General features: G+C 36.9%; 2 protein-coding genes and 1 long non-coding RNA gene across 9 annotated transcripts in view; all 3 read right to left on the bottom strand.

Annotated features, from left to right (window-relative positions):
- LOC110390312 lies at positions 436-1,497 on the bottom strand. 2 transcript variants are annotated; one of them, XR_002433688.1, is made up of 2 exons: positions 1,395-1,497; positions 436-830 (listed from the first exon to the last, which is right to left on the bottom strand). It is a non-coding gene; the product is annotated as an uncharacterized LOC110390312 (long non-coding RNA). The 2 variants fall into 2 exon arrangements; XR_002433689.1 differs by lacking the exon at positions 1,395-1,497 and adding an exon at positions 933-1,181.
- Positions 5,654-27,319, bottom strand: part of IPO11 (importin 11) — a 76,453-nt gene continuing 54,787 nt past the window's right edge. For 3 of the 6 annotated variants that reach the window (XM_021380378.1, XM_021380377.1, XM_021380379.1), the window contains 4 exons: positions 16,858-16,950; positions 14,659-14,754; positions 10,818-10,902; positions 5,654-6,014 (listed from right to left, as the gene is read on the bottom strand). In XM_021380378.1, coding sequence (XP_021236053.1) covers positions 5,850-6,014; positions 10,818-10,902; positions 14,659-14,754; positions 16,858-16,950 — 439 coding nt within the window. In that variant the 3' untranslated portion in view covers positions 5,654-5,849. Of the gene's footprint in view, positions 6,015-10,817; positions 10,903-14,658; positions 14,755-16,857; positions 16,951-25,214; positions 25,389-27,319 lie in introns of those variants that run through there. The other 3 variants (XM_021380380.1, XM_021380381.1, XM_021380382.1) reach the window with 2 other exon arrangements.
- LRRC70 (leucine rich repeat containing 70) lies at positions 19,260-23,757 on the bottom strand. Its single transcript, XM_021380383.1, has 2 exons — positions 23,493-23,757; positions 19,260-23,017 (listed from the first exon to the last, which is right to left on the bottom strand). Exon 2 carries the CDS (start codon positions 23,004-23,006, stop codon positions 21,081-21,083), a length of 1,926 nt encoding a protein of 641 aa, XP_021236058.1. The 5' UTR covers positions 23,007-23,017; positions 23,493-23,757; the 3' UTR covers positions 19,260-21,080.

Below are 27,319 nucleotides of genomic sequence, written 5' to 3'. Positions count from 1 at the left end.
CATACTTTAGTTACACCTGCATGTTGGTGGCAGAATTGCCTCATTAGCAGCAAATTCATTTTTGCTCCTTTACAATTATTTTAGTGCCCTCTTTGAAAACCGATGTAAATCACTTTGTGTAAATCTGAAATTCCTTCATGATCAATATCTAAGTAGTATGTAATAATGTAAGCAATAGTGAAGGCAGAAGTATGTGTTTAGCCTAACAAGTGTAGAATGTAGAGAACACAGTGACTTCAAACATGTGATCCCCCAATAATTTTTTAAAGGGGGTAAGCTCAATTTTGTTTTCATCTGGGCAAAATATAAAATGAAAAACTATCATTCCTTACGAAAAGTTTCTACAGAACCATTCAGATTCGATTATCTCATTATTAGTCATCATTATTAATCACAGCTAGCAGAAAGATGGCAATCATGAGCATTTTAAAATTAGTAATTAATCATTTATTTTTTGAAGCAGCAGCACTTAAGCAAGACAAGCAAATGCATTTGTAAAGCCTTCAAAATGCATGCCTTAATTGCAAAGGTGCTGCATTTGATAAGTGAAGATACAGCATGTGTAGTTGTTCAAAGAATACCATGGTCTGTAATTTAAGAGAATCAGAAGAGTTTGGAACTATGCTAAAATGAAAAACCATAACGTATAGTAAAAGTTACTGAATGTTGTTTACTGTAGATCTGGTAGCTTGTCTGTGATATGGTCTATAGAAGTAATTTTTTCATTACTGAGCCACCAAAGAAATGAACCCATCTAGTATGGATCGCTGTTAGGAGCTGTGCCTCCAGTTAGGACCTCGATCACCATTCCTGGTCCTGAGAGAAGATACCTGTGGGGACCGAAAAGAAGAAAAAAGAGTTTTAATCAACAGTTTTGTTAAGGAGATGACACTATGAGGCTATCCATTTTAAAACAAAAATTGTGCTCCAACCCTTGGAAGGCAGACAAGATGACTTTGAAGCAGGAAGGAAAACATCTCAGCACTCTGACATCCTTTCCTTTGTAGCCTGAATAATGCATCTGCAGAGAAACTTCAACAACCCAGCAAGACATAGCCCTACTTTCCTCCTCTGCTGTCTCCAGAGAGTGCTGCTGGAGCCAGGCTTCCTTCTGCAAATTCTTCCAGTCGCATCCTGCCAGTCGGAGAGCATTACTTCACCCACCTCACACCAAAGAGAGTTTTCTCAAATGCCTGGGACCACGTGGAGCTTTGCAGCATCTCCACATACCTTGCACCCCTCCCCCTGCATCCCATCACACACAGACACTGAGCTCTTATCAGACAGAAGAGGCATGTCTTCAGCATCACAGCTACTGCCTCTTCTGAAAGGTAAAGTGATAAAATCTGTAAACCTCAGGAGTTCAATTATGCTATAGAAAGAAAAACAAACACCTCATTTTAACCTTTTCTTTAAAAAACAAAGCTGAAAAGGCAGCAGGAGCAAAGATCCTTCCTCAGGAGAACTTCAGAAGCTACTTCATGGCTTTTGTTTCACTCAGTTTGTTGTAGTTCTCAGTTTATCCATTGTTTCAGTGTTGGAATGGTACTGAGTGCAGGCAGACACTTGTTTGCATTATGCTGATAACTATTTTCAGATAAGCAGTACAACAATGACAGTTATTTTAATTTGTAGTCCAAGTCCTGGAGTAAAATCTTCCAATAAGAAAAACATCCAGTGACAAATTTAACTTCTGCCCAAATACATACAAAAATAAATTAAAATGCTGATTCAGAAATACTACTCAGAAAGTTAATCACAACGTTATTATGCAGTTATTAGCCAAAAGTACGTCCCTCACTCCTGACAGCGCCTGTGCTGATGTTAGTTACATGCACCAAAAAAACCTGCTGTTAGCACTTCACCACATGGGGTGATGTGAGGCTGGAACGCTGCAGAGAACAGAACAGGTGTGGTTCAGCTGCATGCAGCAGTGCTGATGGGTCCCTCCTGATGCAGGCACTGCAGAGGGTCCTAACACCAGACCATCCTTCTGCCCAAGGACAGAGAAGGTAGGTAGCACCTTCCTCCCCCTGAGGTGTCTGGGAGCACCACATGGAGATGCACGAGGGATGTTACTGAAACATGCTGAAAGGTGACAAGTAGTGCTGCGTGACCTGAGATCGCCCTGCATGCCGTGCAGCGATGCCACGCAGTGTCAGCACTAGCACGGCCCAGCAGATCTGTGTGACATAGGCACTACCAGTGCAATCCCACCAGCTCTGTAGTCCCTTTCACCTTTCAAGTCCTGAATCACCCAGAACTCCACACTGGGTACACTGATGCCTGTAAGATGAACGAGGAAGTGACGTGCAGGTAATGTACGGACAAATTGCAGCAATTTTTCTAAAATCTCACTGATCCCAGGTAGAAAGTAGGAAATAATGGGTTATGAAAGACCTTTTGCAGACAGATGCAGCCACGTGCCTCTGCCACTGAAAGCAGGGAATGGTCAGACTTCATCTGCAAAAAGCTTCTCAAAACTGTTTCTCTCTAAAAGAGCGGTACAGGAAAAAGCTCATATGGTTATGAATATATTAACAAGAATATGGTTTTCTGGCAAGATTTTTAAAAGCATGAAGGTATCTCTACTTTTAAACAGCTAATCATCTCTAGGGGAAAAAAAGCGTGTCAGAGCAGCTTAATTCTCCCTTAGTCAGGCAAACAAAGTCCACTTCAGCACTGAAGGTGGAAGACAAGAACTTTAAAGGAAAATCTCAAAACACAGCAGACTTCTCCCCACTGCAACCCGATAGAAAAGACAAAAGCATGCTGAAAGAAGTAGAGTTACCCTGTCATTCCTGCAGTTGTCCAGGTAACTAACAAATAATTAATGCAATCTGAGTCTCTCATCTGTAGGTAATTATTTGAATTGCGACCACCTGACCTTAGACTTCCCAGTAACAATTAGTAAGTACCCTGGTGAGATGTCTGATGAAAAAGAAAATAACTGAGACACTGGATAAGAGCAGATTTACGTGCAAGTACAGCCCACAGTTGACTGGAATTAGTGAGCCATTAGCCCCTGCAGAGCTTCTCCGCATTATGAAGGAGAGATAGAAAGAACTCAGGACAGAAAGAAAACTTTCATAATAATGAATTTGGTGACAAAAATGAAAACTTCCAACTGTGAACAGAGTTATACACTGACTAGAACCTCAACAAATACAATTTAAGTGTCACAATCGAAGTCTCTTTTTCTCTGAAACAAATCAAATGGAAGTTATCTTCTCTCCTGAAGGAATATTTCTGCTCACAGCTTTACTGCTTTACTGCATCCTTGAGCTTGTACGGCTGAATGAGGAAATGGTAGCAGGACAGGGAGAAAGTCATAAACATACAGCAACAAAACAACCAGCTGATGATACTGAATTACACTGCTGGGTTAGGAGGCACTCCTCTTGATAGATCTTATCAAGCTCCTTCCTGTCTCTCAGTGAATGACATAACTTTGTGAAACAAAAAGCCAGGAATGGTACTAAATCCAGCACTACCTGGTACTCTACAGCATATAACACATATGCAGTCATGGAAGCATTGCTTTGATAAAACCATAAGAACATTATTGATGTTACAGTGTCACCAAAGTTAGTTTCATGGCAACAACAAATTTGGGATGGGCAACAGTTTTTCTTCTACCTCAACACTAGAAGCTGAGGTAGAACACATTAACCAAGGGACTGGAATAAGCAAAACTAGCTGTAAAGCTACCTAAAATTGTAATATTTTAGTAACTACTCAATTTCATATTTAACACTGAAAGTCCATCTGGAAAGAGACATTTTGTGAGTATTTTCACCTTTAAGTCTATTTGTGCATTGCTATCTCATTGAAGGCAAGTTACTCTACAGAAAGTGAGCCAGTAAAGTCTATTAAATAGATTCTGTTTCAATGTGCTTTGGAATTAGCAATAAAAATATTAACTGTGTGAACGTTAATTCATGCAAATAAGCTTTCAGTCATTCTTAGAGAAAAGAGGAAAATTCAAGACAACATGAGCTGTAGTGACTAAGTGACAGGAACGTCATTCCTCCTAAATGCAATAACGTCAGTGCAGGAGGGCATCATTCTCTACATTAAAGGTAGTGCTTTATAGGATCAGAGAATTGTTTGAGTTGGAAGGGACCCTTAATAGTCAGCTAGCCCAACTCCTCTGCAATGAACAGGGACATCCACAGCTAGATCAGGTAGCTCAGAGCCCCCTCCAACCTGACCTAGATCATCTCCAGGGATGGGGCATCCACCACTTCTCTGGGCAACCTGTGCCAGTGCCTCACCACCCTTATTGTAAAAACTTCTTCCTTATATCCAGTGTAAATCTATCCTCTTTTAGGTTGAAACCATTTCTTCTTGTTCCAACACAACAGACCCTGCTGAATAGTCTGTCCCTTTCTTTCCTGTTGTTCCCCTTTAGATACTGCAAGGCTGCTCTCAGGTCTCCCCGTAGCCTGCTCTTTTCCAGCCCCAGCTCTCAGCCTGTCCTAGCAGGAGAGGTGTTCCATTCCTTGGATCATTTTTGTGGCCCTCCTCTGGACGCACCCCAACAGGTCTATGTCTCTGCTGTACTGAGGACTCCACATCTGGATGCAGTACTCCAGGTGAGACCTTACCAGAGCAGAGGGGCAGGACGGGTTGCCACAACCAAGGTGCAAGACCTTGCACTTGCATCTATTGAACCTGACGAGGACCACCTGGGCCCGCTGCCCGAGCCTGTCAAGGTGCCACAGCATTCATATAAACTAAGCCAGAAGGGTGGCATCTTCCTGAAGTCTGGCACTTTTATGTTTGCCTCTTTGAAAGCATCATAAGTTGCAGTACAGTTTTACAACTCACAGGTAACAAAGGACTCAACAGTTATGTGCTGTGCACAGTTCACATATATGGAAATCATTCTGTCCATTTTGACACTCCACCTAAGATGTCAGTCACTATAGGAGAACTGCACTAAAATAGGCCTTGTTCCCCTTCCCCTCACTACTCTGTTGAGAAAGAGACAAGAATGAAGAACACTGCCTCTGAATCATTGACAATCCTCAAGATTTCTCTATCATTTTTCTTGAGCCTAATATCCTCATTACATCTACAGGGCCTTCTCCAAAAATAAAACTGACTCAACAGATTTGGGATATCATTGCTCTTTTGAAAAGGACGCCACTCAGTGCCAAGTAGGACCCACTCCCACTAAGACTGATAGCTTAAATACCTACAGTACAGGTGAACTCTCAGTGTGTGAGAGCATTCACATTTGGCAGCTTTTTTTTTTTTGAAAGGAAAAAGCAGTGTTCAATTATTTTTTTTTTAAGACTGGGTACCTTAGACAGAGGCAGGTTTATGTGAGCATATAATGTTTAATAAGTTCCAATTAAAAACTGAGTGTTTCCTGCTGAAACAGTTCCCTACTTAAGCAGCTGCACAAAAATGCTGTCACTAGTAATTCTGTATAAGGCACAGAACTCAGGCTAATAACTGATCGGAAACCAGATTCTTCTCCTCAATGTGGAATCAAATGCTCTTTTTGATGGTTGTTGGTTGTTTTTGTTTGTTGTTTTTTTTTACCATCAACAGAACAGGAAACAAATATTATTACACATATTTCCTTATACAATTCATCTTTTCATATACAGAAAAATAACACACAGAACACTTGGCAAACTCTAGTCAGAAGCCAACTTACATTTATTCTATCAATCTTACAGTGAGAAACAAAAGAACCTTTTCTTTTTTAACACAAACTATTTTCAGCTTTCAGTCGGCTCTTTCATACAAGAGATAGCTGGAGTATTTTTCTGTTTTTTGGAAGTTAAGCTGAACATACAAAATCTTGTGTTTGGTTTTTTTTTTAATTTTATTTAGAAGCCTTGTAAAAATTCTTGCAGCTGTGCAACTACTTCTGTATCCACAGTCTCCATAAGCGCATGGAAGCCTTGTTCTCCCAGCAATTCCTGCTGTGCCTTTAGCTTCTCATAGACAAACTGTTGCAATGACACAGTGTGTACGGGATCCTTTAGGGCAAGCTGTAGAAAAAGAGAAAAAAAATATGTAATGCACTTCAAAAATACTCTACAAATGCTCATCTCTTCAGTAAGCTGAGCCCAGGACAGAACTATTTTCCTTGGAATTAATTGAGAAGCAAAAGGAAAAATGTCAATTTAAAGCTACTGGAAACAAGTTTCAAACCATGAACCCAGTATGCTGCAAGATCACACCATTTTGTAAGACAAAATGATTTCAAAGCTACTTTGTTGACAGAGCTACTCATGATTTAAAGTCAGAGGAGAGATGTGGACAGGTTAGGGACATGGATGTTATACACTGTTTGTCCTTCAGCCAAGCACGCTGAGAGAAGAGGTGAGGACACCTGGAATTGCAAAGGGGTAAGATACTGAAATAAATACAAAGCTATTGCAGGCAGATGAACATCTGCTTGCCTCAGTATCAAGCATTATTAATGCTGCAAACTCAGACAGCAAAATTTAATGCTCAGAGCCTACTGAGAAAGGAAACTTTCTGAGCTCAGATTCTCTGCTATACTGCAATTGCCAAAGAAATGGGGCACGTGCAACTTGCACAACTACACTTTATTCCTTTTCAGTCTTTTTTCATGACATTTACAGCACAAGTCATAACAAGTTACAACACTATCTTAGCAACGACCACATAAAATCTCAGAGTGAAAAGCACAGAGGATTTTTGCTACATAAAAGGATATATTGGAACCCATTACATTTCAGTAATGTACATTTTTTCAATCAAATTTCCTTGCTAAGTTGAATCAAAATAGGAAATAAGGCATTTAATTCTTCTCTTACTAGGAGCTATGGGATACAATTAGCATCACATAGAGTTTATATCAAATGGGAATGCAATATAGAAAGTACTCCTTATTTAATAAGCTACCTGGCCTGACAAACACAGTTGAACACAGATGAGCCATCAGTAAGAGCATAGATGTCTACAGCCTGAGACTGAATTTTCATTTTTCTCTAACACCAGCAATCATAGGTCACTCTCACCAAATGAGATGTGTCATTTTTTTTTAACATTAATGGATTAATTCTGCAACAAAAGCCTTGAAGAAAAATATTATATTGTGCTTTCATAAATAATTCATACATGCCACAATGTTGCACACTTTGAGATTAAAAAAACTACAACCGAACATGAAGAGAATTCTTTCTGTTTTGGCATGATAGGAAGAAATGAATACTTGAAGTTTAAAAGGGAGCGGAAGACATTAAACTTCCAAGACTTACTTATTTACTAAATAATGCCACAGCCAAAACTGGTGAAAATGCTGACTGAAACAACCACAAAAACATAACACTTATTGTACTGTAAATAACTATGTTTGCCTATTAGTGGTTTATTACAAAAATAAAAACAGAGTAAAACACCTCAAAACCTGGTAACTATCACAAAAGTAAATACTTTTTTTTATTATGGTCAACTTTCATATTGTAAATCTCATCCTTCCCTCTGTATTCCTAATAATACTGTCTTCTTAGCCTTTGATCCCTTACCATTTGATACTACTTAGTTATTTTATATTTCAAAGGTAGGATACAATCGTTTTAGCGTTAGAAAGTGACTCTTCCTTTACTTCTAGAAATGATCTAAGAATATAAAGTGCATACAGACAATATAAAGATGTGTCATAGATTCCTACTAATGCTATGAGTTTTTCACAAATTTCAGTGGGCCTTGGATTAATCTACAAATTAGTCACAGGTCTAAATGTATAGGAAAAAAAACTATACCCCACACACTGCAGTAAATGTTCTGCAGTTTTACCACATAAAACTTGCTCATTTCATTTACTGCAGTATCACTCATCTATTTACTTTCCTCAGAACACCAATTCTTGAATTAACCAGTTTCTTTCTACACTAGGGTAAAATAAATAAGTGATCTGTGATCCAGTGATACTGGAGCTCATGAAAACATATATTTAAGGGCACATAAAAAACACCTTTTGTCTATACACAATATGCAATGCAAGGTCATGAATCACTCTCCATCTAGTCACATTTTTCCTCAATATATTCACTAGTAGAATAAACTGCACTACTATTTGGTAAACGTAGATTACATAAAATTATCATAAACTTCTAAAGCACTAAAACTACCTTTAGTAATTATTAGCTGTGCAAAACAGTGAAGAGAGGTAGCAATGACAGGATAAAGAGATAGATCAAAGAAAAGTATCTATACCCTGTGAAAACATCAAGAAGTGAAACTTCACATGGACCACGACAGTTTTTCCTCACCTTTATGGCCTTGCAAATCTTATTATTTTGAAAGAGATAATCCCATTTATCTTTTCAATATTGTCTTATGAGGTTTGAACTTTTGAACCCTGCTATACAAGCTCCTGATTCAGCATTAGAACATGTAAGAGGGTATAAACATCTTGCCAAAGTAAAACAGGACAGAAGACAGAAAGCCTTCTTAAATCATTTGCAGATTCTCTTTAGGTGGTTTCTGGTCTTCCTCTTTTCACCTCAACTATTTGTTCCCACTTTGTTTCACCAGAGGTATTTGCTACTGATGGTTGTCCTAAATGTCACACAAATTGTGCATCCTGGCGCTGATACAGAGAGGAAGAAGATTCCAGTGCAGGTGGATGGAAATGGTCTTGGGTATTTTATTTTTAATTCAGTTTTTCAAATCAAATCCTAGTTGTGCTTTTAAAGTCTGGTGCCAAACAATAACCTATCCAAATGATCTGTATCATTTGTGCTGCTGAAACCAAGTCAATCTGAAATAAGCAGAAGTTTTCACAAATGCAGTTATCCAGAAAAAAAATTATACCAAGTCATATCATCTGGGACTCAGAATGAATTTCCAGCAGATTATCATACCAGTTAGACCTTCCTTTCTTTAATAACTGTGAGAAATTGCAGAGAACAGAGTAAGAACAGACTAAACACTTACAGTAGCTGAATAAACAACAGAGGTCAAGTCTGAAATATATAAGGAATGATCAGCTACGTATGGTAATGAGATAAGTAAGACGAGCCTCTTACAACAGAGGCTTGAAAGGAGAAAGGATTTTCTAATGCTTAGGAACCTAGAAAACATGGACACAGATATGTCTAGATTTTGAGATTAGTGCAGCTTCCTCTGCACTTATTTTCATGTATGATAGCATGTTCTATGTAAAACTTTCAAGGAACAAAGGCTGACAGCATGTTGAAGTTGCATGTAAGTGGCAATGCTCAAGAAAATGCATCTCATTTGTAAAATATAACATGACTCATGTCATTACAGGTTCCAGACCCTCACTGCCAAAGCACAGCCACTTCTCTCTAATCACAGACAAAAACAATTACCCACATGGCCAATGACTTCATATTAAATGTGATCCCAGAACATCATCTTCACTAGGACACGATGCTGCTGCATTGTATCATTTAGGATGGAAGAATGATACTGGCCACAGAATAACAAGCTCTTCATTCTTCCTATATACCTGTATTCACAGTAGCCCACATTAGAGCTACCATGTCAAAACTACTAAATACATACCCAAACTACTAAATCCTACCTGTAAATGTAAAATTTAAAAAGAAATGTTGAAAGTGTTAGCCAAAAGAATATACTTAGTTTCAGTATTTTCAAAGAACACTAAGAACACAAAAGGAATGTAAATTTAAATTCATTTCTCTAAAATCTGATTACCAAATTCAATGCATACACATCTATTTAAATCTATATTTGTAGATATCAATAAAGCGATCCTAGAGATCTCTCAATAAACATACCTCTATCCATGTATATTATTTCGACATGTGACATATGACACCTATATCCTATATACCTGTAGAGATAGGATATCTGTAGCAAAGTAGGTATCTATCTAAATAAGATGGATATGTATCTCATGAAACTTCAAAATCACTAAGAATGAATACCATCATTTTGAAACAAGCACACAGATTCACTTAACCTGTAAGGTGGAAGAACACCAAATTTAATCAAGTCCGGACATGCTAAGAGTGATTGAATTGTGGTAATATATAATACATTTTCTTTAAATAAGGCATTGCAAGACACCAGGAGTTTCCTTTAAGGCATCACTATTAGCTGAAGCGTATGCAAGATTTTCTGCAATTAGTTACAAAAGGATCTGTTTATTGATTACTATTTAAAAGCCAAGAAAAACAAATGAAAGGCAAAAAACAGCTTAACAAAACAAGGTAGGTCAGTAAGAGCAACGGTGCACAACAGGGCTACACAAACCTACTCTATCAACCAATTCAACATTTTGCAATTACCCAACACCACTGTAGTTCAGACTAGTTTATTCTACAGCCCTTGTGCACTGCAGCTTTCTGTGCAAGTGATGAACCAGTTTCGCTGAACTCTTATAAAATTGCTTCAGCTGTGAAACGTCCATAGACTGGGTCAGATGTGCAATCTGTGGAAAGGTCCACAGAGAGCTCTCTATGATAGAAAAAGGTTTTATGCAGGCATATAGCTCTCCAAGCAAAACACACAATTCAGTATAATAAGAGCTTGTTTTAAATTTGGGAAACTTCACCAGCCATGACATTTTGATGAGATTTATTTTCCTGCATTTTTCAAAAAACCCTTTTTGCAATGTTCAGATTCTGTGATGAGATTGTTTACTTTGGCAGGAATGCAGAAGCATAAATGTTATAGCTGCAAAGTTTGTCATCAGAGCTTTTTCTTTCTTTTGATTCAAGAGATGAGTTCAAAAACAATAAATGAACCAAGCCTAAAGGAAAAGAATTTTGTCTAGGATGAGTGAATTACCTTATTAGTTCCATAACTGAGTAACACCCAAAGCTTACCAATTTTTTCCTTTTGTCTTGTTCTGTGGGAGGTTCCTCATCTTCTGTAACTTTGGGCTCTTCAAAATGAGACAGCAACAGGCAGCTAAGAATGGGAATAAAAATAGCTTCAGTACACACTGTCATTAAAAGTTACTTTAAAACATTATTAAAAACACAGGATGCAATCAATTACATATATTTTGCTCTTAATTGAAAATAGAAATTACATCCCATGGGAAAATAGCTATCCTGAAATGATGACAAGGGTAAATTAAAATATATTTCCTTATGGACCGGTGCAGGCTGAAAAGGCTCTCCAGCGACGCCATGTACCAAAAAATGCAGCAGTCATCAGACTTCCAAATACATTTGCAGAAATCAGGTTGTCGTTTGTGAATGTTTGTAATGTTGTTTGAACATTAGAAGTTTTGACCTAATAATCTCAGTCTGATATTTTAGTTTGTACCAGTACAAGAAAAAGGGCTTCAGGATTACTTTCAAAAACCACTGTCCAACTGAATAAACCTGCAAATAATCTTTCTTTTTACCACAGAACACAATGATTTCCTAAGAGGATATCTTCACTATCACAGAAAAATATTAGTTTTCAGTTTTCCAGAGAGATGCAAAAATAAACATGTTTTTTTCCCTGCATCTGATACAGACCACAGGAAGAGAACACATATGTTTAGTGAGTCTAAGTGAAATTCATTTTTTTTGCAAGTTAATTGAGACATCTGTATTTCAAAGAAAAGCAAGATGCGCTGGCAGAACAGTGATGATCATTTCTAAAGTCTCACTCCCTCCATTAAATAGAATTTCTATTTCCTTAGTATAGGAGAGTGAACAAGTTTCATATTCCAGGCAACATTTTTTAATATTGTGTACATTAAAATGTTAATGGGAAGAATTTTGCTTTCTTATTCAAGTAATGGGGCAAGAGATTGCACACTGGAGAACGAAGAAAAGTAGTTACATAATGTTAAATATCATATACATTATTTTAGCCTATCTTCAGAAATGCAACAATTTTCCAAACAAATAAATACCCTTAAGTACAAGTGTTTTGCAATATACTACATATTTTATATTCCAATAATAAAATGAGAATTAAAAAAAGACTTGCCATTGTTGTCTGGGCATATCAATTCAGAAATTTTTCAACAACTGCAAGTCTCGGGTATAGAAAGTCTGTAAATACAAGGGTTGCTTCAAAAGTAATGCCTCCTACTTTTATTACTTCAGCCCATGGCTTCTGTAGCAGAGGTTGAACCTTCCCACCAATATTCTATTACTTTAAAAACTGATGTAAAACCATTCAAGTGGCAGTAACTTGCAACCATGTATTAGGTATGTTTCTTGACAGGAAGAACAAATAATCCACATTTACAGATATATATATTGTTAATTCTTCTTGGCCCACACTCCTGTGCTATCTATTCTACTAGCATGGGAAATGTTCCTGCAGCTATATTCAAATTATTTGCTTTAAGGGATAACTGTTACTAGAATGAAATGAAAAAAAAAGAAAAAAAATTGGAATTTTATGAAAATGTAAAGACTTCCACTGATTATATATTCAGTTCTCTATTAACGTGTGCTTAGAGCTGTATGAAACACTTTCTAAACAACATAGCAGAATAGTCGAACGCTAACACAGAAGCAAAGGAGTTAGCTATTAAAAAAATACAGCAAATCTCTTGTGTCCACTCTCCTATAAACAGCATGGGGTCCTGCAACTCAGCATATTAAAAAGAAAAACAGAGATAAAAATGTCAAATGTCAAATTATACAAAATTGTATTAAACCTGTGGTCTGAAAAAACTTACCACAAAGAGTAACTGCAAGAACTAAATAAGGAGGTAGTAAAATTTAACAGTGCAAGATCACAAACTTAAGAAAAATGCATTTTTATTTGGTATTGTTGAGACAATATTAAAACAACAGAATGCTCCCTCTTCCAGAAAACCTGAGGTCTACAAAGCTTTCTTCTAATTATCATTATAATGCCAATTACAAATTCTATAAAACCCATCTGAGTTTAAGTCAGGGTACTATAATCATTTTCAGACCCTGATCAAAATCCCATCTGTAAACCGGTGAGATCTTTGCCTCTGTATTTGGAGAGGCTTTTCCAGAACCTCACTGCAGCAACTACAGCAACTTCTTTAAGTTTCTAGTGTAAATGTGTTTGGGGTCAGCTTACACTCAAGCTGATGCTATCATTTCACTTGTACAGTTTTCCTTGTGCAAGCTGACCCTCATTTCATCCTTCATAGACTGCTGTTCTATATTTCCTCAGCCTTGATTTTCCTGTACTAAACATGCATATTCTTTTAGCCTGCCTCCTAAAGTAGTGGTCTGCACAATCAAATCCTTTTCTGTCCCTGTCCAAGCTTAAATATGTGGAGAGACACAACAGCACACATCAGTCCAGATGAGTGCTTTATTTACTTTCGGAATACTTTGAAATTTTTTTTACGAATGTCAAAATCTTTTGAACAGCTCATGTGGCATCTGTCCACATAAATGTCCTTGGTTCAGTGCACCTGCATCTTCTAATAAAAAAACAATGTCCAGAGTTTGGAATGTATAATAAGAAGTTCTACTTCAACCTTAAAATACAAAATTACCTATGATGAAGTTTTGTTACTTTCCGACATTGTTAGAAAGTAACACTTTCAGAAACAGAAGGGATTTTACAGCATTGACTCTAATAGTATATTAAAACACAGCATCAAAGCATATTCTCAGATTTTGCAGTTAGATCTTCTATACTGATAAAAGGGGAAAAATGCCCAGCATTGGTCAGCCAGCATTCTGCAAGAAATTCATGAGCACAGTTTATGTTTAGTGTGTGTGGACCGTTCAGACACTTGTGTGCAACCCATCTGTTTTAAGGGGAGGAGAAATTAAAGCATGCATGAGGACTGTATCAGCAGGCTTCAGGGCCAGAAATTATCCCCTTAATCATTAAACCCGTTCTTTCTGGTACAGACTATTCTGTCACCAGGGAATTATCTGAAAATTAGAAAGTGTTTGATTTTTAGCACACAGTAAATACTGTTATCAGAATATATTATGTGGGTAAGGATGTCCCGCAGAGCATTTATTGTTGTTATTTTTGCCTTACTGTTCTTCATTCTAAAACTATGTAATCTTAGAGAAAAAAACAGCATCAAAATCTCTGTCCTAAGAACTCCTTATTCAGTGTTTTTGACTTCTCCAGATTTTCTATAATACCACTAAAAAGTAGAGGACGAATGAGCACAGTGCTGGCGGCAGTGCATTCTGAGCATCCCAGGGTCTTCCCACCATAAACAAGCCTTTCTCCCAGTTCAGAAAACTGCCTTTTCAGATATGCTTTGTAGTGGCTGGTATGTTAGGTGGAACAACTGAATGGCAAAAACTGTGCCTGAGAAATAGATTTCTAAGTGCCTCCACACCACAGAGAGCTGGGTATGCTGGGTACAGTCAATGTATGTGACACATACAGGGAAAGATCTCAGTTAAACTCTAGATGTCACATTCAAAGAAACTCTGGTCTCAGGTGAACAAAAAGCAATGCTAAGAATATTCATATTTTAAGCCATCATTTAATATATTTTTGAATGATATAGAATTATAAATACATAAAATATAAATATATGAAATATAAAATTAATTTCCATTTTATGTTGCCCCCAGCCTCCTAAAGGATTCTTCTTAGGATCAGACATTTCCAATCTTGCTAAAACATCAACAATCACAAGAACAGACTCTTCTACACAGGTCTCAACCACCTTTGGAGTCTTCCTGTCAAAACGCTGTATATTAAAACCCTTACTATTGTAAAACTCCCAAATCATATTTTACTTACTCTTTGTAAGTTCCTGTTTCAGGATCTTCGGTCATAACATCATAAAGACCTTCCAATGTAACGTGGATGATACCACAAAATTTATCTTGGATAACACTGGAAAAGAACAGGAAAGTGTCTTAGCTAAAGTAACTGAATAGGAAATTTGTTCAATAGCTGTAAGGCACATTTACCAAGCAGTGCTTTCATTGCTCACCACTTAGCTGAGCATGTTATCAAGCAGCTAATTCCAGCTTTCTTTTAATTAAATAAGGGACCTAACGTTATCAAAAAGACAACAGATGCATTTTTAACAGAATGAATTGTTATGTGTCATTGTTGAAAATTTAGAAAGGTCAGAGTACTTGCTTCTGCTTCTAACACATTGGCATATTTTCTACCATCACTATTTGATACAAAACCTGATTAAAAAGAACAGCATGTAAAGCCAGTACATTCCTTCTTGCTTTCTCTGTTCAACCTTACAAGCATCTCTTTAATGAGCACCTTCCTTTCTCCAACACAAGCTGAAGACAGGTTGGATACTCTAAGCACCCTGAATGACACTAATCTCCTACATCATTTAGACACACATCCCTGCCGTGCGAATTCATGTGCCTCTAGTGTGAGAAGGGCAAAGAACCACGACCTCCCAGACTGGATAAAAAAGCACACATCAGCAGCTTCTAGTTAAGGGAAAGTTGCTCTGACTGCTGTCAGTTCTGCTGAATTCCCTGATATTCTGGGTTTGGCTATCAGTGCACAGACTCGTACCCTGTGAGCTACAGAAGGGTGAAGGCACTTTGCAGGTGAACAGTTTCAGCTACTGGCAAAGAAATGGAAAAGTCTGATCAGTGATGGTAAATGACAACTCTTTCATGGGTCACTGCTATTGACTGATGAGTTCAATTAGCACTATTTTGGAATTTCAGGGTTCATTTTTCCCGGAGATGGCTGCTGCAGTCATACAAAGTCTTAAATACATAACAGACTGTACTGCAATAGATGCTTTGGGAAAAAAAAAGCCTATCAAGTTAGAATATTAAGCATATAAAATATTTCTTCTAAATTTGTATTATTAAGATTATGATTCTGCTCATGAACATTTTGTTTTCAAATGAACAGTTTTCTTAAATTTTATTCAGCTACAGTCAATGGCCACGAATAGAATTGTATTTGAATGATGAAAGCTCAAACTCCAGCACTCTCTGTGATGAAAACTGAAGGAATTTTCCTTCAGTCTGGCCTCTTATTGTTGCCACTTACATTTCAAAAAAGACTTTCTCCCTTGCCAAACAGCTTCACTACCTCATCCAAAGCAGAAAGCAAACAACCTACAGAAAATGAGCACTGCCTATTTAGCAGACTGCAGAATAAGCCCTCAGAGTTAAGGGATTTCTTCAGTTGAATTAGATTCCTATGAAGCACACCTTCATTAAAGCTTTTTTTTGTTTAACAACATACATCTAGGAAAATCCCCATTAGTGTGGTTAGTATTTTCCACTGTGAGAAAGGAAACAGCTGTTCTCACATTCATTTCAAACGAGGACCTGGGGAATTCAACCAAGAACACTGCATCTCAGAGGAGAATGCTATGCTTTGTAAGTATGCACCATTTTAATTAATAGTATAGTTGCTATCAGCTACCTGGTAGCTAAATTTGATCCTTTCAAGCTGCATGAAGAACGCCTAATTGCCACAGGAACTGCATAATTTTAATTGGAGAGAAGAGAGAAGAATGTTTAACCCAATGTAGGCACAGCCTTTTCATCTGCTGCAAGGGCCAGATATGGGCCTATCTATTCAGGCGGGTTACGTTAATTAACCAAAATATAAGAAGGTAAGCATAGTGCTTATTAATTTTTTTTTCCCCTCCTTGCCAGGCTTGCAGACTGATAGCTCAAGCACACAGGGAGGGAGGTCCTTTTCAGTTAACTCGTGACTCCAGTGAACTGTGACATATTTAGAAGAAACTGAAGATGGTGGCTAAAAAGTCATAATACAGATAATGATAGTTAGCTGCAAAACATACTGAGAAATCAAGAGTTTTCTTCACTTGGAAATGTTATTTTTACCTTATAGCATAAATTAGAGATGTTATTTTAATTCTTTTTGCAGTGAATAATAGAAGTGTCAATAAAATGCTGACAGTCAATAATTCTTCTGAGGAAAACAATGCCACAGAATACAGAAAGCCTTTCAAAATAAAGTAACAGCTACCTGCAGTTTTCAGTGAAGATAATACCATCTTTTTTTCCTTTCCTCTCCTTTTTCTCTTGAAAGGAGGCAAAGTTTCTTCCTACCAGAGACTCCCTGAAACGTTTATCAAGCACGGAATCATTAAACAATAGAACTATTTTTAGAACACAAGACATATGCTGGGGGGAAAATAAAGGCAGCATATGTTTACTGTGATTTGGGAAAAAAAAAAAAAACCCACAACCAAAAAAAACTTGGGCTGAAGTTCAGTGGCAGTACAATGAGACATCAGGTATCATTCCATTGGAAGATAAGGAAAGGGCCTTGGAAATCAAGGAAATCTATTTTTAGAAGTCTAAAATTAGACTGGTTGTTTTAAGAAATGTGCTGGAAAGTTCTTAATAGTGGCTTCAGAAAAGAAAGGGACAATGTATTTTGAAGAACTTTCATTGCAGAACTGAACAGTTAATACCGCTCACACAAAAAATCTCAGCTTGGGATGAAGGCAGCATTTAAGCAGTTCCACCTTTCAATTGCATCTAATCAAGATCAGCAACACAACAAGGAACAGCATGAAGTTATAACTGATTTTCTAACTACCGTATGGTTCATTAAGTTACCAGGACAAAACCTAGTTTGGTATATACATCAAGAATTATCAAGAGATAGGCCCAGAATTAGAGGTTTACAGCTTCTACGAAGTAGTTAGTTGGGATTTAAACCAGTCCAGGATCCAGTTCCAAAGATGAAGTTAACATCTTATTTTTGTCATCAGAAAAAGGATCTTTTATGTTACCTTCTTAAAAAAGAAAAAAAAATCATCTAGTCTCTAATTAAAAAAAAAATGCACCAAGCCTATTTATGGTAGCTTGAGCATGAATGTCTTTCATTTCAAAGTTTGCATATTCTGTGAGATAAAAGAAAGTTCTGTCTGCCATTTCCAAGCTATCCATCCAAAATTTTTACTCAGTGTTTCCTGCAAAAATTCAGTATTGCGGATTTCAGTTAAATAGCATAGACGATAACAAATTGCTAGTAGTACTTATTAAATGGTCTTCCTGTCTCCTATACATTTTTCTTGGTCTATCAGAAAGGGTGGAGAAATTCTTATTGGCAAATATACCTATTTGCAAACATACTTTTGTCTTCTAGACATTAACAGGAAGCAGGAGAAAAGTGGAAAAGGTTTTCTCTTTTGCCAGGACGAAACAGCAAAAACAGAAAAAGGGAGGAGCTTCATTTCATATTTTTACTGGTGTCATTCGACATAGATTAATTACTTATTTATTCTTATTTCATTAGCGACGGGAAGAGGTTGAAGGGGAGAAACTGAGTTTACTTTACACGTGCTATGAGCAATGTAAATGAATTCTTTTTTCTCCTCTAGATGCTGTGCAGTGCTATGGAGCTCCTAAAATGATAATGACATATCTAAGACAAGATTTCCAGGGGAATCCTATGGCTGACTATAAACTTGATAATGAACTTTACAAATGAGAATCTAATAATGGATTGTGACTAAGTGGAAGTCTACAGACTATTTTGCTTGATGTGGGCAGGCACTACTAAGACTTCTGAATTCTCTATTCTTAATGATTTAAACAGACATATGAACCACATGCAGACAAAACATTCCTGTTTCCTAGTGTGAACATTTCCTAGTGTAACATTTAGTTACCAACTGCCAAACAAAAGCACTTTCCCACAGCTACACCCCTCAATTCCTTGATACAGCAAAGCTGGAAATTGTTTGTAAATTGGTTATTGGAGGATGATTCCTCTCCGTAAGATGGTTTCTATTGTCCCAGCAACGCTTACAGAGATGATGATTGACAGTAGCAATTTAATTTAGACTCCACCACTGGAAATGGTAAGACACACATCTGGAAAATGATTCCTATAGAAGCTTGTCTGTGGAAAGGAAACACCTTCGGAGGGAACTGTGGTCTTCTGCTGAGAACAGATAAGGAACACACAGCCTCCCATGTTTGAGAATGGGGCTTTTTCTGTCTCAGTCTTCACCCGTTCCCCAGGAAATTCTCTCTCACATGGGCACATCAGCATTTCTACTTATGAAAACCTGGTTAACTGGCTTTGATTGGAATGATCATCACATAGGTGCTAATAAAGTCCGCTACTTCTGAAGACATCCATATAAAATTGACAGTTTAGAGATACAAGACTTAAGACTACCAAACCTACTACTGTAGAATCATACATAGTGCAGGTGTTATTAAACGAAAACAAAAACAAAAACAACCTCAAAACACAAAAAAGCCCAATAAATTTAACACTAGCCACAACGAATTATGTAGGAGGGACAAGAAGAGGTTAAAGAGTAAAGCACTCCATTGGAGTAAAAAATTAAGCATGAATTTGAGAGTCGTTAGCAATTTCTCTCCAAAAAAAACAACCAAACAAGAAAACTTGCACATAACATTTAATATCTATGGCTATAAAAGTGTAAGTAAAACTTAAGTTTCTAGTCATGAAACTCAAAACAGTTTAAGCCTTTGCCCAACTAGCAGAATTAAGTGTTCCATCAGACAGAAACATTTAATCTATTATACATTAGAGTAAAATATAGCATTATGATACAATGAAAGTAAATCTCAATGAAACTTATATTTTGTTACATCCAGTAGAAAGATGTAGCAAGCAACAACAGAGGCACGTAGGGTAGACTTCCACATTCACACCCATAATCGTATAGTCGAGGTCTACATTTGTACAGGCAGAAGAAAATATCTTGTCATTCCTGGAAATGCAAGGGAAACGGACAAACAGGATGATAGGGAGCGCAACAACATGACCATGCACATTAGTGATGCTGGCAGAAGGCTGGCTGGAGCCAGAAACCCTACAGCATCCTACACATTTAAAGAACACTCAGGTCTCCATGCTAGATCTTGGGAGCGTAAGATATTTCTGTGCAAGTATGAAGCTGAATCAACATTATGGCTATCAAAACACTGTTATGCATTTTTCCCTGTGCAAAACGATGTACCTGAAAATTGAGCTGCAGATAAACCAAGTAACTGAAGTCTCTAGGATACATACTTGTAGAAGATGAGCAGTATCTACAAAAAGTAAATCCCATCCAGCTAGTTGAAATTCTTACAGGATTGGACCATTTGTAACCTATTTCTATAACTTTTTCCTGCCTAAAGCTTGAATTATTGGATTAACAAGAAAAAAATTCACAGAAATTCAAGCTGAAAATAAACTCACAATACACTAGATGTAACCTAACAATAACGTAAACAGAACATCAGTATTCTAAATAAAAATGAAAAAGTTAAAACATCCAAACCATGTAGTTTGCATTTAATATTCATCATTTCAAGCACAATCTTAGAGTTTAGTCTTCTCTAAGAAAACATATTTTGACCTAACACTTCAAAATATACAAATACTTAAGTATCGTCAGTAGATTTCATCAGTTTATACCTCTCACCTGGCCAAAGACTCCCTCAAACTTCATTATATAAACAAGAATATCTTTTTACAGACAACAATTAACCAATTCAATTATCCAAGATATTATAAACTTTATCAATTTTTGAATCCAATAGCTATTTAGCTTCCATATTAACCCCTAATAAGTTATGAGCATAAAATGATACAGATGCATACTATTAAAAAAATCACATTTTAATATATTTGTTATACAGGCTGAGTACACAAATCTTTATGTTAAAATGTGAGATGTGAACAAAATCATTATCATTTTTTTTTCCATCATGAGTTTCAACATACTAGCTGTAAATATGTTCATTCTTTAACTGTGATGATTAACTGAGGCAGAACAGAAACTGGGTACGCAATAAATACATTAAGCATTGTTCTCTTTTCATTCCCCCAGGTTTCTTGGCTTCATGATCTTGCTACAGTTACCTTCAATTTCAAGTTAGCTGTGTAATTTCTACAAAAACTTAATATCCATAAGTACTGCAAAATAAATAATATGAACATTCTTTCCACTGAACACATACTTGCGTTACAAGTGAAAGAATTCTACAACAGGAACATAGGTAATCCATATCAGGTTTAAATGACATTTAATAAAAATCAATGAACTTTAGAACACTGAGAAAGCAAATAATAATGCAAATTATACTATTTTCCACAATTCTATCAACCAGCTGATTCTAATCAGTGGAAAAATTTTTTAGAAAATCGAATTCTTGACTTCTTGACATTTCAGATTGCAATAAAATTAACATCAAATCAACTGAGGTAAATTACAATGATGAATGTTCAAACAATATGACCTGTGCCTGACTTTCAGAAGCTGTTCGCTTTAGCAGCCTAATTTGGTCCAGTTCTGAATCTCCCACTGAACTCTCACTTAGAGACTGCACTGCATCATTTATGTTGTATCTGCCAGGTTGATAAAAACCGTAATATTCTATTCTCTTCTCCCCTGAGTTTTCCAGCACCTTTAGTTTCTGTCTAAAGTGAATGATTTTGTAGGTTAGGAACAAGATCACAGCACAAGCCAGAACGAAAAAGGCTAGCAAAACATCAAAGGCCTGATTCAGCTTTTCAACCTGTTGTGTACAAAGTATGGATGTCTGTAATGATACAGGAGCAGCATCTGTTGGAAACAAACTTTTTGCTTCTATGGTTCTGGTAACAGGAATAATTTGTGCTGGTATTTGTACTGGTAAAACTGACAGTATTGTAGGTGCCTGTGAAAGAGTTCCAGCAGCATTTTCTCCGTAAGGGAAAGGGCTAGCAAATGTAGCTCCAGTTCCTTCCCAGAGAGCACTGTACTTTGTATTTGCCTTAATAAACTGCTCAAATGGGTTGCGACTGTTTCCCTTATGCCATGCCATCAGCAAAGTGGTAGGGCTGTGATGGATATCTGCAGATTCCAGATTCCAGGCTGCTTCTGGGCTGGCGGTAAGGCTACTGCAGTTTGCAAACTGAGTCCATCTGATGTAATGCAAAGGTCTGCCACGCATGCTGATGGGATTCTGACAAAGAATTTTAACAGAAATGGGAGATGATGCCAGCCATTTAAGTAACCCAAGCATTTTGCAGCTACAGTTCCAAGGATTAAAATTTACATGTAGGTGAGTTAAAGACACTAAGGGCTTGAGCACTTCAGGCTGCAATTCTGTAATATTATTAAATGCTAAATTGAGAATTTTAAGTGACTGTCCCATTTTTTCAAAGATACCATTACCAATACTGGTTATTTTATTTCGATCTAACTGCAGATACTTTAAACTGTTCAAAGAAGTAAAAGTACTGGAATTTATATTTTCTAAATAATTATAACTTAAGATTAACTGGCTAAGATTGCTTAATCCAAAAAATCCATTTACAGCAATATGTTTTAGCTGTACACTTTTTAAAGACAGATATCTAAGCTTGTTAAGTCCTTTAAATGCAAAGCACTGTATTGATCTAATAGGATTGTGAGATAAAGAAAGTCTTTCAAGATTTCCGAGCCTTCCAATGGCATTTGATGGCACAAGTGTTAAATTATTACCTTCAAGGAACAAGTATACAAGATTTTCAAGATGACAAAATGCTGCATCTGATATCCGCGAAATCTTATTATTGGCTAGGTTAAGTGTTTGAAGATTTCTCATTCCCAAGAAAGTTCCACTTCCAAGGACGCTGAGACAATTTCCTTGAAGTGCTAAATATCTAACAGAAAGGAGATCACTAAATAATCCTCTGGGAACAAAAGCTATTTGATTATTCTGAAGGTATAAATAATGAAGATTGGAAAGACCTTCAAAAATTCCTGGATCCAGGCGTTTAATATTATTGTTATTTAGATGCAAGTAGCACAGTTTAGGAAGGTCCACAAAAGCTTTTGGGTGTACATATGAAATACTGGAATTATCCATGTAAAGTGCAGCAAGTTTCTGAAGGCCTGTTAATTCATTTGGAATGACATGTGATATATTATTCCCACTGAAGTACACAAGAATTGTAGTTTTGGGGAAGTTCCGAGGGATGCTTGAAAGACCCAAGTTACGACAGGTAACTTGCCTCCCTGTGCAGAGCTGGCAAACAGCTGGACAGCCAAGAACCTCCTTCTGGAGCAGCAACAAAAGAAAACCGCTAAGGAGATGCAGGAATGCTCCTGTGCAGGGTGGAAAACTTTGTAGTCCACACATATCCCTGTCTTTGGCCTTCTCACTCATCTCTGACTTTGCTAGTAGAGATAAAAAAAGTTCATGAATATTATTCATTTGAAATTTTAAGGATTTTTTTTTAAAAATACAAGTGTTACTTTCAAGATTGGTATTTCAAATACATTGTCCTGTGAGGCCAAATAAGCAATTTCGACGAGTTTGATTTTTTTTTCCATGTAGTTCAAAGTAAATGAAAAGTAAAACAAATCACTGCCAAAATAGCAGATGATTCTACGATATGATCATATAATTCTATGATACTGCCAAAATAGGTGGAAAATACTTAATTGGTTATACAATAAAAGCTGCCAAAATAATGGCTTGTAGTAAATTCACAATACTGTATATTAACTATTTTAAGTAGTTCAAAATGACAAGGAACTTTTTCAATAGCTTTCCAGTAGAATTGCCAACAAGTTTCCTTTTATTTATAATTTGAATTTTGCCTTTTTAAAAGTTGAATTACATTCAAAATAATCAGAAACAACTCCTTACCCCAAATCTGATGGTCATTATTTGTTATTTCGTTGTTTTGCAGTTTGTTAGGCTGTTATCAGCTGAGTATACTCATCTGCGAAACGCTTGGAAAAGTGATACTGCTGTGTTCTACAACTCTCACATTTTGCCCCCGGATTTTCAACTGTTCATTCAGGAAACTAAGTAAGAAGTAGTTAAAGTGAGGTTGCCATGGATACAGGAAACTGTCAGACAGGAAGCCATTTTATCTGTGCTTCAGAAGTATTGTTGGAAAGGAAATCTCAACTAGTTTTTTCTAGAAAACCAAGAACCATCTTAATCTGCAACTGCTGCCTTAAATTTTTTTTTTTTTTTTAAATAGGAGAGCTCTAAAAAGGTTTGTCAAGATAGTTAGGTATTACAATGAAGCATACCTATTAGTAACAGTACTATTGCCTTATCTGTAAATAGTTTTATTGTCCAGACAGAAAATAAAATGTTTTATTAAATAAACAGGAATTTATATTGTTCCATCTACCTGCATAACAAAACTACTCTTCATGTAAGTACAGTATTGCAAAAAGGAGAACAGTGATTCTGGAAGGCAGGGCCTGGAGAACCACTGCCATGCCAGCCAGGCAAACCTCCTCAGCCGACCCAGGAAGCCTCAAAAATATCAGATGTAAGAATTTTGTGACATGCCACGGTACATAACATTTACATTACATACATAATTTACATACATATTTATGCACATGTATATTATGTATTTATAATACATTTTTAAGTTGCATCTCAGACTTGATCCAGGCACGTAGCTAAGTTTCACTTTAGGCCACCTTTTTCAGCTAACTTATCCACACAGCTCTGTGTATGCTATAAAAGCCACAGCCTAGGTACAAGGCTTCAGTTTCCCTCGGTGTCCCCGGTGCAGATGAAGACTTAGTGCACATGTACACTATAAATAGTCCTCTCACTTCAGGACCAGACATTACATCCTTAGCTTATCTGTCACAGGACTGAACACCTGCAAAGTTCAGTGACATAATCAAAGGAGGAAAGGGTGAAATAATAAAAAGAGATGCAAAATTAGAGATTAAGCCTAAAAATAGCACTGGAACTAAAAAAATAAGAATTTGTACTGACATGAGACATTTTGTACAGCAAAATGATGATGCCAAAGCCCATGAATAGCCACAATCAAACAAAAGACACTACACTAGAATCAAAGCATAAGTTCACATGAGGGGCAAAGTATCATTCAACATCTTTGTCGACAATAATCTAAGCCTAAATGCAGGAAGCACACAAGCAAATGAAGCAGAATAGATGGTCAGGGACAAAATTTAGAAGCAGAGTTCTTCCAAGTTCTGTCAAAAGAAACTTACATTTCTAAATCTTTAAAAAAAAATATTCTAACCATAAATAATAGCGTTTTTTATGTTTGTAATCTAAAATACCAAACAATGTCAACTGAAATTCTCCTTTGTTTTTCATCTAGAGCTGGCCAAAAGCCCCAAGAGTTGAGATGGAGAGTAAAGTTTAAAAAACAACCATTTAATGACCTTTAATTCTATCAGTGTTGATGTCTCTTGAAATATCTAATAAAAATCAACATCAGTAGAACCAGTAAAGTTGGTCCACGGTCCAATTTAGCCATAGTCTGTATCAAACAAGACTCATAATTTGCACAGCATTTGGTTCCTTATTCTGAGACCATTAAACCAACAGGAAAACAGACTGTTCTTTAGAATAAAAATATTCATTTTCAAATTTGACTTTATTTTAATGTATTTTACATAGGCAATTATGTAAAATAAAAATAAATTGGCATATTATCCTTAGAAAACTGAATAATGAAATAGTTATGAACAGTCTCTGTGATGATCAGGGAAATATCCAAAATATGGGAGAGATTCCTTCAAGTATTGCTGCCTAGGGGAAAAAAAAAAAAAAAAAAGGAAGTCTTCATTTGCTGCTTCAATAACTGAAAATTTCTGTTTTCCACTGAGCACTATTCAACACATATAATAGCAACTGTAGTTGTTATGAAGGGGAGACACAGAAGCTGCAACATGCAATTAATAACCCAGCAGAAACATTCCTGTTTAATAAACTCACAGTACAAAACATTTATACATGTAAGTATGTACCACCAAAAAAAAAAAAAATTAGAAGAAATCTTTGTAATTTACTTTCCTTTCCTTCCTTGGCAATTTTTATTATTAAATAATCAGGCAGAATCAAGGAGGACTTGCAACATGCTGAGAAACAACAAGAAAACTACAGTATTACTTTTCCCATTGAGGTTAAGAAAATACATATGTCTCCCTTTTACAAATCTTACTTCCTTTTGAAGTCTAGAAAAATGACAGAAAGTGCTTAAGAAACGATAAACTCACTTGGAAAGTAAATTTCTCACCTCACAGCAAATAGTTATTGTACCAATAAAAATATTTGTTATACCAGCCAACAAGAAAAAACAAAGTATCCACAGAGCGAGTAGTAAGCTTGCAAGTAAAACAGTAACACAAAAAAGACTAACCATCAATGAGATATACAGACGTGATATGCTGAAAAAATTGCATTTGTATCTATCTATCTCTATATAGCCCTATCCTCCACTATTCACTACAATATTTACTAAACTGTTCAAACTAGAGAAGAATCATAGTTAATACAAGTTTAATTAAACCTCAAAGATTTTTAAAAAACTTGAATAATTCCCAAATTTCAACCACTGTAGCTACCTTTCTGGAATCTGATGCAGCACAGCAAGGGCAAACTCAGAGCTCTACAACTGGGGAGGAATAACCGCAGGCAGCAGTACAGGTTAGGGGACAGCCTGTTGGAAAGGAGCTCTGCAGTGAAGAACCTGAGTGTCCTGGTGGACAACAGGCTGGCCATGAGCCAGCAGTGTGCCCTTGTGGCCAAGAAGGCCAATTGTATCCAGGGATGCCATTGACAGTGTGGCCAGCAGGTCAAGGGAGGTGATCCTCCCCTCCACTCTGACCTGGTGGGGCCACATCTGGAGTACTCAGTCCAGTTCTGGGCCCCTCAGTTCAAGACAGACACAGAATTTCTAGACAGAATCCACTGGTGGGCCACAGAAATTATTATTAGGGTGAGATAGCACTGAAACAAGCTGCCCAGAGAGGCTGTAGAGCCTCCACCTCTGGAGATATTCAAAACCCACCTTGACGCTTTCCTGCAGAAGCTCTGCTGCATTTAATGACAAAATCCCTTGCAATTACTTGGTACACCTTCTCTTGTAAACAAGCCTTAACGCCATATCATGAATGAAAATTTGTTCCTGACCAGTCCGTAATAAAGAATTAGGCATAGGAGAAAAAAATGAATAAATATTTTGAACAAGGGAAGATTAAACGTCATTTCCCACCCACAGTTTCTTATCAATGCTATGATGTGACTTATAATTGAGGAAGTTGCAGTACCTACTACACATAACACTCTGGACAACCTAAACTGATACTCAGATTAACACCCCAGCCACCTTTATCACTGGCAGGCAAACCATACAAACCCAAGGCCAAGTAAGGATGACAACTGCAAAAACAAAACTTAGAAGAGATCCTTCTAATACTAATACTTAATTAAACATGTGACTGAGCACACATTTGACTAGATAAATAAGAAGAGGGGAAGACAGGGTATTAGCTTCAAAAGAAGAAGCTAATATCACAGAATCATAGAATGCAGTCCCCCACTACCACAAATTATGCAGTCGAGTTTCCCGCATTTGGGGAAATTGCAGGGGTCAGCACACCCGGATTGCAGGGGATGAGCCTCGCCCTGGGAAAACCACCTGCCTGATCATGGTGTCTCCCCTGCCAGGTAAGTATCTT

Source organism: Numida meleagris, chromosome Z (assembly GCF_002078875.1).
Source record: "Numida meleagris isolate 19003 breed g44 Domestic line chromosome Z, NumMel1.0, whole genome shotgun sequence".
NCBI lineage: Eukaryota > Metazoa > Chordata > Aves > Galliformes > Numididae > Numida > Numida meleagris.
Note: the sequence above shows the minus strand (reverse complement) of the source record. Positions and strands in the feature narration are given on the sequence as shown.

Excerpts from the sequence above, each read along its gene's own strand:
- LRRC70 (XM_021380383.1), bottom strand. The coding sequence starts at position 23,006 with ATGAGTGAGAAGGCCAAAGACAGGGATATGTGTGGACTACAAAGTTTT.